This window comes from Schistocerca nitens, chromosome 2 (genome assembly GCF_023898315.1).
Source record: "Schistocerca nitens isolate TAMUIC-IGC-003100 chromosome 2, iqSchNite1.1, whole genome shotgun sequence".
Lineage (NCBI taxonomy): Eukaryota > Metazoa > Arthropoda > Insecta > Orthoptera > Acrididae > Schistocerca > Schistocerca nitens.
In genome coordinates, this window is record NC_064615.1 from 810,948,902 (window position 1) to 810,961,335 (window position 12,434).

At 41.7% G+C, this 12,434-nt stretch overlaps 1 protein-coding gene across 1 annotated transcript; it reads right to left on the reverse strand.

Moving 5' to 3' along the window:
- Positions 1-6,690: 6,690 nt before the first annotated feature.
- On the reverse strand, positions 6,691-7,344 carry LOC126235354 (uncharacterized). Its single transcript, XM_049944077.1, has one exon. It carries the CDS (start codon positions 7,342-7,344, stop codon positions 6,691-6,693), a length of 654 nt encoding a protein of 217 aa, XP_049800034.1.
- Positions 7,345-12,434: the final 5,090 nt, after the last annotated feature.

The window sequence follows — 12,434 nt, forward strand, 5'->3', positions numbered from 1 at the left end:
CCGGACATGTTTTTAAGTTCTCTAACATAACGAGGGAGGTTATTCCAGAGTCGGGTTCCCGCTAATGTAAAGGACTTGGAGTAGGTGACTGAGCGATGCAGTGGAACAGAGAGGATTTTATTATGATGGGAACGTGTGTTTCTGTCATGTTGTTCCGACATAAGGGTTAAGGACGAGGAGAGATATGAGGGACAGTGTACATTTATAAGGCAGTAGATGAGACAGAGTGTATGGAAATCTCTACGTTTGTCTGCACGCAGCCAGGATAATTTTGCATATGCTGGTGAAATGTGATCAAAAAGTCAAACGACACAGATATAGCGGACGCAGGTATTCATAACCAGTTCCAGACGTCGCGAATTTCCCTGCGAGAGGCCTTATAGGATAATATCGCTGTAGTCAATGATTGAGAGTATAAGCGTTTGTACTAATTTCTTTTTCAGATCGAAAGGGAAGAGTTTTTTATGTTTTTGTAGGACGTGATGGGATGCTGATGCTTTTTTACACACTGCAGTTACGTGCTCTGTCCAATTTAGATTTTCATCTATTATTATTCCCAAACTCTTTGCTGAGGGAGAGAAGTTAATATTTGTTCCATTTAGGATAAGAGATGGTACGGATTCCCAATGTTTTTGGCTAATGAGCTTAGAGTGACCAACAAGTACCGCTTGGGTTTTAGATGGGTTTAGTTTTAGTCCTATGCCCTGTGCCCATTTTGATAGTACATCGAGGTCAGTATTGAAATTTTCAATAGCTTTCTTAAGATTGCTTGGCTTCGCACTTAGGTACAACTGAAGGTCATCAGCATACATATGATATTTGCAATAGGTCAGAACCGATGACACATCATTGATATACAGAGAGAAGAATATAGGACCTAACACTGAGCTTTGGGGAACGCTTCACACGACCTGCCGCCATTGTGATTTTCATAGTAGATACGACTATGTGCCTGATGCCTCCGTGCAGTAACTGGACAACTGTCCCACATTCTGTGACCGGCCTCCTGCACACAACGCAGCCCTGTCGCAGCGTGCATTTCACTGTGTTGCAGCACGCTTCATCAGTGGTCGTCTTGTATCGAACTCTCCTTCCGCCGGTGAGTAATGACTGTAAGCATAGACATGCAGACATGGATTTCGAAACTCTCCCAGAGGGTGGAGAGAACGTGGAGAGGACTGCAAGCTGAAACCTGTTGGCCGCAGATACTGACTTGGGCGGGTGATAGCTCCAGGGATAAAGAGTTCATATACGCGAAGAAAAAGAGTTTTCAGCTGCTCCGACATGTTGTGGCTTCATCATTATTCCCGGAGATGGCTGGAGATTCACGGTGGCTGAGACGGCACTGGCTAAAGGTACTGCAGTGATGTGCGCGAAACATTTCCTGCCGGCAGCTGTGGCCGTGGGGTTCTAGGCGCTACAGTCTGGAACCGAGAGACCGCTACGGTCGCAGGTTCGATTCCTGCCTCGGGCATGGATGTGTGTTATGTCCTTAGGTTAGTTAGGTTTAATTAGTTCTAAGTTCTAGGCGACTGATGACCTCAGAAGTTAAGTCGCATAGTGCTCAGAGCCATTTGAAACATTTCCTCATGGAGTCAAATCGTGCTAATTGTTCTCCCATGTGCCTATTGCAGACAGTTATAAGGTGTGATCCATATGAAGGAGAAAACTGTAGTTTTGTCTCTAGACTCGCATTGCGCCACTCCAGCCCATGACTATACGAAAATTCTAGGTGCTCCCTCCAAATAATGTTACCAAGGTGATCAACACGCACAATTCACATGGAAGAATGGACAGACAAGCATTTTTGCGAAAACATCTAATAACTCACAAAAATCAAACAGAAAAACAGTTTAATGCATGGAAGGAATATGTTTGAGTTTTCCACCCTTAATGGACAAATTTTTCAAAATTTTCTACCGTTTTTCAGAATATGGCGTGTCGTCATTAAAGTATGTAACTCACATTTTCCACAGTCACACGCCATATTGTTGAAGTGTCTTGTGTCATAAATTACGTTAATATTTGCCACCATGTTGTACAGTACATAATATGACGTAATTAATTTATAATATCAGGGTATCATAGATTAATAATTACAACTAATTTTGCATAGTATGCCGTGATTATACACACAATTTAATGTCAAAGTTTACCACCACTTTTTAAGTAGGATGAATCTGCTGCTGATGATGCATCAATCATCACAGCGCACAGACTACGAATGACAATACTTGCGTAATTGGCTTCATAATGAAATTAATTTGTTATGTATAAGGTGGCAGCCAGTCAAGAAATATTCGAAGGAGCTGTTTAAAAAAAAATAGCTCAAAGGCTCCAGTCGGATTGTTACAATTTGTCTGCCAGAGTGACTTCAGATGTGCCTACGTGACACAAACTGCCTGTTTTTCCAAACCGAGGCAGTTGTGTGCAGTTAAAGCTGCCCACAAGAGATGCCTTCAGCCCTCTGCTGAAATTACAAATAGCAAACTCGCGCCATGAGCTTAGTCCACGGCGTGCATGGGAGGCAGGTCACCTATATGCACTCTCGATAGTTCTGCAGATTAGAACACAGTTGCTTTCCTCTCTTGTTATCCAGAACTCAAGTTGAAGAAGCATCTTTCTTGGAGGCAGAGCAGCCACGAAAAGAACTTAACATTAGCCGCCTCCCCTCATGTTGCCCACTTTATTTAATTTGTTTGACCACCTACACTGACCTACACCTGATAACTCTTCATCTTAGGCATGCACAAAGTGTTCCATACACTGAAATATATTCTCTTTATTGGACTTAATTTCCTGTTTTATCATATAACATCAGCCCTGGACGCTCACCTGATAGGTGCTGACCACTTGACCACCTGTAAATTGCTCCTGTACATTACATTGAATATTATGCATGGAACAAATCAAATGTATCTGTACAACAATAAGTTTTATTAAATCAGAGTTAACTGTGACAGGTATTGATACATATACTCATGCAGGCCTTTGGTACAACAAATATAACATCACAAATTTCTTGCATTATTTATCTCGAACGTCTAGAATAAGGCAATTAATTTCAACATTCTCAAACTATACAAACATGTCACTGTTGCAGTTGTAGACATATATGTTTAATATCATGTAAACAGTTTTTCCTTTTATTGTTTTGAAACAAATAGTAAAACACATTTGGGAACTGCTTACCAATAAATAATTGAGACAATTCATGTTTTAAGTAGTACTGAAACAACTAAAGAAAATAGAAAAACGTGAATAAAGAAAGTAGCCCATGTTAAAGACAGTAGTAGGACATTCTTACTCAAAATTAAACGAAAGTTGTTAGTATTATAGTTATTGAACCATACACAGATCAAAGTAATTTGATGTACAGGAACATTTTAACAATAAATAAACAGACAGCAGATTGTACTTCGAGTAGATATATCGTTTTGCTGTAAAGCAATAATATAAAGACAGTAAACTGGACATGGAAAAGAATCACAATTTAATACAATTATTTAATATCAAATACATTACACTTAATTAAATATTTTAATTTTGAAACACTACTCTTCAAATGATTCCAAGTTCAGATAACTAATGGATTTTTAGTTACAAAAGATTATCATGTTGTATTTCGAATAGAAACTTATTCAGATAACTCTAAAGTGCAATTAAAGATCTCTGTTATGAAAAAGTTATAGCTTTGTTGAGATATTAATTAAATTTACAATTATGTCATTACTAAAAGTAATTGAATAATATGGTATCTGACACAGTAATATGGGACTGGGAAATTACAGTCTGTATGGCCTACTAAGTTCCATAGTGTACTGATAGTCCCAACAGAGCATTTGCATGTACATGATGATGCACATTAATAAAACAGAAGTTCAAGAGGATGTGAAGTGTAAGTAAGAGTGACAATATATCCATTGCAGCACAAGAGGCATTTTAAACTTGCGCTTTATGTGCATAGTGCGCGGCTAGTTTCCAGAAGATGGTTTCGCCAAAAGGTCAAACCAGAAGATTTTCTAAGAAAGATCATAAATCACCACCAAAAAAGTTATAATACCATTAAAAAAAGAATAGTTATGCACCGACATTTAACGCTAATGTTAACCTGTAGTGACATAATCATAGCTTCAATATAGCAGATTGTGCCAATGATTGGCTTTTGATCCAGAACACTATGTGAAATTGACTGGCATGGTATCCTCACTACAGGAGTATATTTATTTCTCGACTACCTACAAATGATATTAATTTTCTACTCACAAAATAAAATGTCAAATGTGGAGCATTTCATAGGTCAAGGTATACATAAACCCCTTTATCACTTTGAATGGTTTCAACAATATACTGTGGGAAGAGCACATGTGGTATTTCCAATTATCAATGTCTTCACACACTTTTTTGGATAAATATTGCTAGCCTGAGCTGAATACCGGTTTTAAAAACACAGCACAGTAGCAGTTTAGGTTGTTTCAGGTCCCCTTGTTGGTGTCACCGTTTGGTAATACCCCACCACCTAGAAATTTACTTCACGGAAAGAATATTTTAGAGCAGTTGAGAAGCCACACCCTCAAGGCAGGGGGATAAAATTTCAGAATTATTTCGACGTGAAAATGAACACTTGAGGCTAAAAAGTAATTTATAAACTTCAGAAATTAATGAGTGTAAAAATTCGCATATATATTTTATGGTTAATTGGAGGGCACCTGAGAATAAACAAACAATGATGACACACAGTTACATAGGCATTTTCCCTTATTTTTTGGAGCCATTGCTTAGTTGTATTAAATAGTTATTGATTATCAGCAAGACATCAATTTTAATGGAAACCCCTTGTTTGTAGGGAACACTGTGCGGGTGTACACCACCATGGTGATCTTGATCAGTCACGAGAGGCCAGTGCCTGGCAAAACAATGTCCCAGTAAGTTGTTCTCAGCCATAAAAAGAAGCACCACTATTGTCTGTCAGTTGGTTTCTACGACATATAAAGTTTGGAATAGCGCCCAAAACGAGCTATGGTATCAGGTGCTCACTTCTTCAACCTCCATGAAAAAGTTAACATGTCTTTAGGTGATAGATACAGCCAGCATCTGAGCCAAATGGACCAAGAAAGTAGACGTCACTTTGTATCAGAACACCAGAATGGTCAGGCCTCATAAGTTCAGGGACAGCTGTCATTTTATAATGAGGAAAGATTATGTTGTGATAAGTCGATTAATAAGTATTGAGGTTATGGTAAAGTACGACTGAAACCAAACATCAAAGTCATCTATGCTGTAACGGAGGAACTGGGAAGGGGTCATCTGCACTGTAGCACCATTTGCAGAATCACTCTTTCACTCGACTTAATATCCTAGAATATTTCGGAATTTAATGTGTGTCTCATCAGGGTACCTTCCATTCAGAAAGCTGTTGCACTCAGCGACTGTTATATGACTTGTAAATTATAGATTGCAGCGATCAGTTGTCCTTTTTAAATTTTATTGTGCAGATCTATATTTCGACTAGAGGCTATCCATTCTCAATGCACTATTATCTTCGCTTAGTGCATGAAATGCCTGTTGGTCGGGTTTCATCCACAGTTCATTGAATTGAGTAGTATTCAATGTACTGTGGATGAAGTCCGACCAACAGGCATTACAGGCATTGAGCGAAGATAATAGTGCATTGAGAATGGCTAGCCTCTACTGGACATCTAGATCTGCACAGTAAAATTTAAAAAGGATGACTGATCGCTGCAGTCTATAATTGACAAGGTAATGTGTGTCTATTTTTCTTGTTGACCAACAACCAGTGACTACCACCCCCAAAAAAGTCATGAAAACTGAACTGTTTAAGCACATTCTCCTATTCATTTTAAGCACATTTTGCTACTCACTTCAGTGCTACCACAGCAAACAATTAAGTGATCTCCTTGTATCAGTATCTGTGTCACTGAGTGTAAGAGTTATTTTAATAATTCTGTAATCTCCCCACTCTCCATGATTTTTATTTGTAGCATGGCCATATACACGTAGATTAAGCTATAGTTCAAGGTTACACCTTCAAGTATGAAATGTGAGCGACTTGGATAAGAGGCTAAGAAGCAGGTGCCCATTTTAGCAAAAACAGGCAGCCCCATTAAATCATCATATGGATAAAACAGTACCCAATACACTTCATAGAAAGAAAACGCTTTACAGTTAAATATATCATTAACAATGTCACTAGAGACATAACTCAATCTCAGACTGCAAGAAGATGGCACAGGATTTAAGTTGTGTCCATATCAGAGAAAAAAACCACCTTTCATCTTCATAGATTTGAAAAACGCAATGAATACCTAAACATGGTGCTGTACAGGAATTGGATCTCTACTTTCCCGTTGCCTTAATCACATTGACACCTCACTTGGGTACTACAACTGCGTGGTAAAGTGGATGTATCATAGTATGAATAACAGATAACTAAGAGTAAAAAGTAGACCATTGTGAAATAACGCCTTGTTCCAGCACAGCGAGATGCGAGATATCCACATTAAATATTTTTGTCTTTATCGTCATTTCCTTCCCCACGCAGCGGCGAGCTGGCAGCAGTGATACAACCCGCTATCCAGCCTTCCCAAATACAGACCAGTCTTTCTGCTTGAACGATCTAAATTTCATTAAACCATGTCAGAGAGAAAAGTCGTAGAACGACGGACATTTTTACCAGTCAGTCACAGATTGACCAATGACGACGAGGTACGTAATGACGACGGCAAGTGCTGAAACCACAAGCTGGCGATCGATTTCGACGAACCCTGCAGCTGTGAAATTCAATTGTGCTTCCTGCGACGTCACACGGAGGAAGGCGTCCACTTCGCCAGAGAGTGAGGTTGGCAGCACTGGTAGCCTCCTCAGGATCACACCGGTACGTCTCGCCGCGTCCTTAGCTGCCCCACAGGACAGTGCCAGACATACTATCTTGAAGCAGTGGTAGGTGAGCCATGACATCGACGTCGTCAATGATTTGCTGTACGGCAATAGACCAGTAATATGTGGTTTCTCAATGATGATAAGCACTTCATATGAGCTGCAGATTGCTCCAATCACGGCATGTGCGACGTCAGCAGCCAACGACAGCCGAAAGTGTTCCTCCAACCTCTCACCAGCATGGATCAAGGCCAAGAACGCCTCTCGCAGATGACTCAGCCTCACTGACGACGTAGCTGGCTGTGTCGCTACTTGCCATTGTGGAGGACGAGGATGATACACCTCCACCAAGAGACACTCGTTAAGACTCCTCAGCCTCACCCAAAGCTCCAGCACCAGCAATACGAACTGGAGAAGTACAACTGAATCTACAAACAATCTGAACATAATGTGTAAAGACACAATTATGGACCTTTGAAACAGACTCAGTGCAGCGCCACTTGTCAGTGCAACACTAACGACGATCAGAAAGCAGGATACAAATTTACTGGAAGTTGCCTTCTTTACGGAAATGTAATTGTCGACAAACTTGAGATCTTCATTAAAGGAGCGTATGTGTTGAAGCCTAGTTATAGTGCATATCCAAAAAATAAAAATGAGCTTCCCTTCTGCTATAATTAACAAGGCGACATAAATGGAAAATGGTATAGAAGGTAAACTAACGTGCATTCCAAAATTTTCACACCAGTACAATACTGTCATCAACACAGCAGTGCACAACCATGAACCAGAAGGATGTCGAACTCTCCTCCGTAACACACTACGAATTTTCTTGCAGTGTGTGGGTGAAATGGTATCTTTTTCCACAGGAGCTAATCCTAGTAGTAGCCACAATTTGTATAATGGTAACAATACGAAGCAGAAATTTACCATAGGCATCATGTCTGCATTGTCACTGCATTTGTTTTGTAATAAAATTTGCTTAGTCTTTCTACACACAGTACCTACAAGTGACCAATGTTAAAACCTACACCAGTTAACAGACATCACTCTTTTACTAAGACATTGTGACCCCAGCAAGCTGTACCTGTGCCCAACAGCGTATTAGTGTTGACTCATATTTAGGGGCGGTAGCGTCATTGTTATAATCCTTTCACAAGCACATCATGCCTATTCATTTACATAGCTTAATTTGCTAACACCACTTTGTCCCCCTTCCAGCGAGTGAATTATACATTAAAGCCAACAAATTTGCTTCCAGTTATCTTACCACAATCCAGAAATGCAGCTTTCTTAAAGAACTCATTAAGCTAACGTAACTATTGGCGCGTGTTAGCTTCTTGCTTTTATACTGAGAAGTCGGCTCCTTTGGTTTGGCATAATCGGGAGGCTTAATCTTCAACAGACCTTTAGAACGTTTCTGTGTTATTGTTGCATTATGTCCACTCATTATGGAGGACAAGTGTCTTCACAAAGCTGTGGCTAGATGGGAACATTAATCAGCTAAAGAGGTGGCTGCAGTGAACTGGAGGTTATCGATTTTTGTTGCTTAACAGCTTGTGTTCTAATGAACAGAATGAGCCCGCAGATACTCGCAAACTTTTTAACAAGAGCCCATATAAGGAAAGGATTCTCTAAGCAAATTGTACATTAAATGTATTTGCTTTTCGAATGGTCTGATGACACTCTGTCTCTCTCTCTCTGTCTGTACCAATTTTGCATCTCTTCTTCTCCATTGTCCCTCAATATTCTTCGTTATTTTATTTGCACATTTTTAACTTTCCCTTACTGTAAATTTTCTGTCTATTGTTTCTCCCCATTTCAGTAAATTATTCAGATTGTGCCCTTCTTTCTGATAGTAATTCCCAATTACGTTTGAAGCACTTCTTTCCAAATTTCGTCAGAAATTAATTTTCAGATTCACCACATTTTAATACTCATATTGTTCTCATACCTACCATTAGCTGTGTTATGTAATAAGTCTGTGTCAATGTGCTTCAGCAGTAGGACACGGCGTTTCTGGCAAAAAGCGCTCACTCACTAGCTGTCAGCATTTTTTTATCTGCAGTGTCAGCTAACCGCTGAGACAACAGCACAAACCACATTCCATTGACTGCAGCATTAGCAATTTCTTATCTTCAATGCCGTTACAGGAATCATGTTATCCAGCCAGCCACATGACAAGAGCAAGGAGGGGTGGCAAAGGGTAACCAACACCCTGCCTGCAGTCTTGCAGTTTGCATGAGGGAACCCACCCCAACACAAATCCTCGTGCTCTACAACCAATGGCATGCAATCTCAGCTCCCCATCTGTTGTGCCTTTCTTGGGAAGTCCATCTCTAATTATCATTATTATTATTATTATTATTAAGTTTGTGTGCTTCATCGCACTCACGGTTTTCTTTTCTTTCTTTCTTTTTCTTTTTTTTTCTTTTTTTTTTTTTTTTTTGCTACAACTGTTACAGACACAGAGACGAAGGTGCAGTTGACAGAATGAACAATGAACATAATTATTAGACTATGTCATCATATGATCAGGGCAGCTGCAATGAGTGCTTGATGTTATGCTGAATGAGGATACTCAGGTGTTTCCCTAGCCGCAGCACACAGGATGTCTTCCAGCTCTTTTCGGCATGATGTGACCTGATTATGCCATAGCAGCATTTGGCTCTTATCAAAAGTAGTTTTGAAGTATACAGGGTGAGTCACCTAACGTTACCGCTGGATATATTTCGTAAACCACATCAAATACTGACGAATCGATTCCACAGACCGAACGTGAGGAGAGGGGCTAGTGTAATTGTTTAATACAAACCATACAAAAATGCACGGAAGTATGTTTTTTAACACAAACCTACGTTTTTGTAAATGGAACCACGTTAGTTTTGTTAGCACATCTGAACATATAAACAAATACGTAATCAATGCCGTTTGTTGCATTGTAAAATGTTAATTACATCCGGAGATATTGTAACCTAAAGTTGACGCTTGAAACCTCCGACGTTCAGTTGCGTGTTGTAACAAACACGGGCCACGGGCGTTTCATAGGACGTGGAGGACGCATAAATTGGCCAGCCCGTTCTCCTGATCTTACACCTCTGGACTTCTTTATGGGGGGTACGTTAAAGGAGAATGTGTACCGTGATGTGCCCACAACCCCAGAGGATATGAAACAACGTATTGTAGCAGCCTGCGGCGACATTACACCAGATGTACTGCGGCGTGTACGACATTTATTACGCCAGAGATTGCAATTGTGTGCAGCAAATGATGGCCACCACATTGAACATCTATTGGCCTGGCATGTCATGGACACACTCTATTCCGTAATTGAAAACGGAAACCACGTGTGTACGTGTACCTCACCCCTCATGGTAATGTACATGTGCGTCAGTGAAAAAGACCAATTAAAAGGTGTTAGCATGTGGACGTAATGTGCTGTTCCAGTCTCTTCTGTACCTAAGGTCCATCACCGTTCCCTTTGGATCCCTACGTAATTCGGTGCTCTCCGATACACACGATCGAACAGCAGAGGAATGGTACTCAAGCGTCAACTTTAGGTTACAATATCTCCGGATGTAATTAACATTTTACAATGCAACAAACGGCACTGATTACGTATTTGCTTATACGTTCAGATGTGCTAACAAAACTAACGGGGTTCCATTTAAAAAAACGTAAGTTTGTGTTAAAAAACATACTTCCGTGCATTTTTGTATGGTTTGTATTAAACAATTACACTAGCCCCTCTCCTCACGTTCGGTCTGTGGAATGGATTCGGCAGTATTTGATGTGGTTTACGAAATATATCCAGTGGTAATGTTAGGTGACTCACCCTGTATATACATTGTACCCAATCTCAAAAACGGCTTTTTACACAGCAGTACGTCGCTGACAAAGTGTAGAGTTACTGAGGTGTGGAAGGCTAGTCAATAGAAGTTATGACTGTTACAGTTTGAACAGGTGCAACGAGATCAGCAACTCTCATAACCGTTTAAGGTAGTAAGTGACAGTCTGAAAGAGCTGTCACACAGTATGGATGAAGGCAGAAAAGAAGACGAAAAATAATATGAGGGGTTATATGCTGTTACTGATTTCATTATCTGTTCTAGTAATGCTGAGTTAGAGTATATGGACTCAACAAGACGAAATTTTATATGTTGGGTAAGCACTCAATACGTTTGACTGAGAATGCAATATGAGTTGGTGATAAGGAATTAGAAAGAACTTCCGGTCTATTAGAGGTAATATCCTTAAAAACATCAAAAGTCAGAAGGTACAACCTGAATGAAGCAAAAGCTTATTGTCATATACACTCCTGGAAATTGAAATAAGAACACCGTGAATTCATTGTCCCAGGAAGGGGAAACTTTATTGACACATTCCTGGGGTCAGATACATCACATGATCACACTGACAGAACCACAGGCACATAGACACAGGCAACAGAGCATGCACAATGTCGGCACTAGTACAGTGTATATCCACCTTTCGCAGCAATGCAGGCTGCTATTCTCCCATGGAGACGATCGTAGAGATGCTGGATGTAGTCCTGTGGAACGGCTTGCCATGCCATTTCCACCTGGCGCCTCAGTTGGACCAGCGTTCGTGCTGGACGTGCAGACCGCGTGAGACGACGCTTCATCCAGTCCCAAACATGCTCAATGGGGGACAGATCCGGAGATCTTGCTGGCCAGGGTAGTTGACTTACACCTTCTAGAGCACGTTGGGTGGCACGGGATACATGCGGACGTGCATTGTCCTGTTGGAACAGCAAGTTCCCTTGCCGGTCTAGGGGGTTCGATGACGGTTTGGATGTACCGTGCACTATTCAGTGTCCCCTCGACGATCACCAGTGGTGTACGGCCAGTGTAGGAGATCGCTCCCCACACCATGATGCCGGGTGTTGGCCCTGTGTGCCTCGGTCGTATGCAGTCCTGATTGTGGCGCTCACCTGCACGGCGCCAAACACGCATACGACCATCATTGGCACCAAGGCAGAAGCGACTCTCATCGCTGAAGACGACACGTCTCCATTCGTCCCTCCATTCACGCCTGTCGCGACACCACTGGAGGCGGGCTGCACGATGTTGGGGCGTGAGCGGAAGACGGCCTAACGGTGTGCGGGACCGTAGCCCAGCTTCATGGAGACGGTTGCGAATGGTCCTCGCCGATACCCCAGGAGCAACAGTGTCCCTAATTTGCTGGGAAGTGGCGGTGCGGTCCCCTACGGCACTGCATAGGATCCTACGGTCTTGGCGTGCATCCGTGCGTCGCTGCGGTCCGGTCCCAGGTCGACGGGCACGTGCACCTTCCGCCGACCACTGGCGACAACATCGATGTACTGTGGAGACCTCACGCCCCACGTGTTGAGCAATTCGGCGGTACGTCCACCCGGCCTCCCGCATGCCCACTATACGCCCTCGCTCAAAGTCCGTCAACTGCACATACGGTTCACGTCCACGCTGTCGCGGCATGCTACCAGTGTTAAAGACTGCGATGGAGCTCCGTATGCCACGGCAAACTGGCTGACACTG

Excerpts from the sequence above, each read along its gene's own strand:
- LOC126235354 (XM_049944077.1), bottom strand. The coding sequence starts at position 7,344 with ATGTTCAGATTGTTTGTAGATTCAGTTGTACTTCTCCAGTTCGTATTG.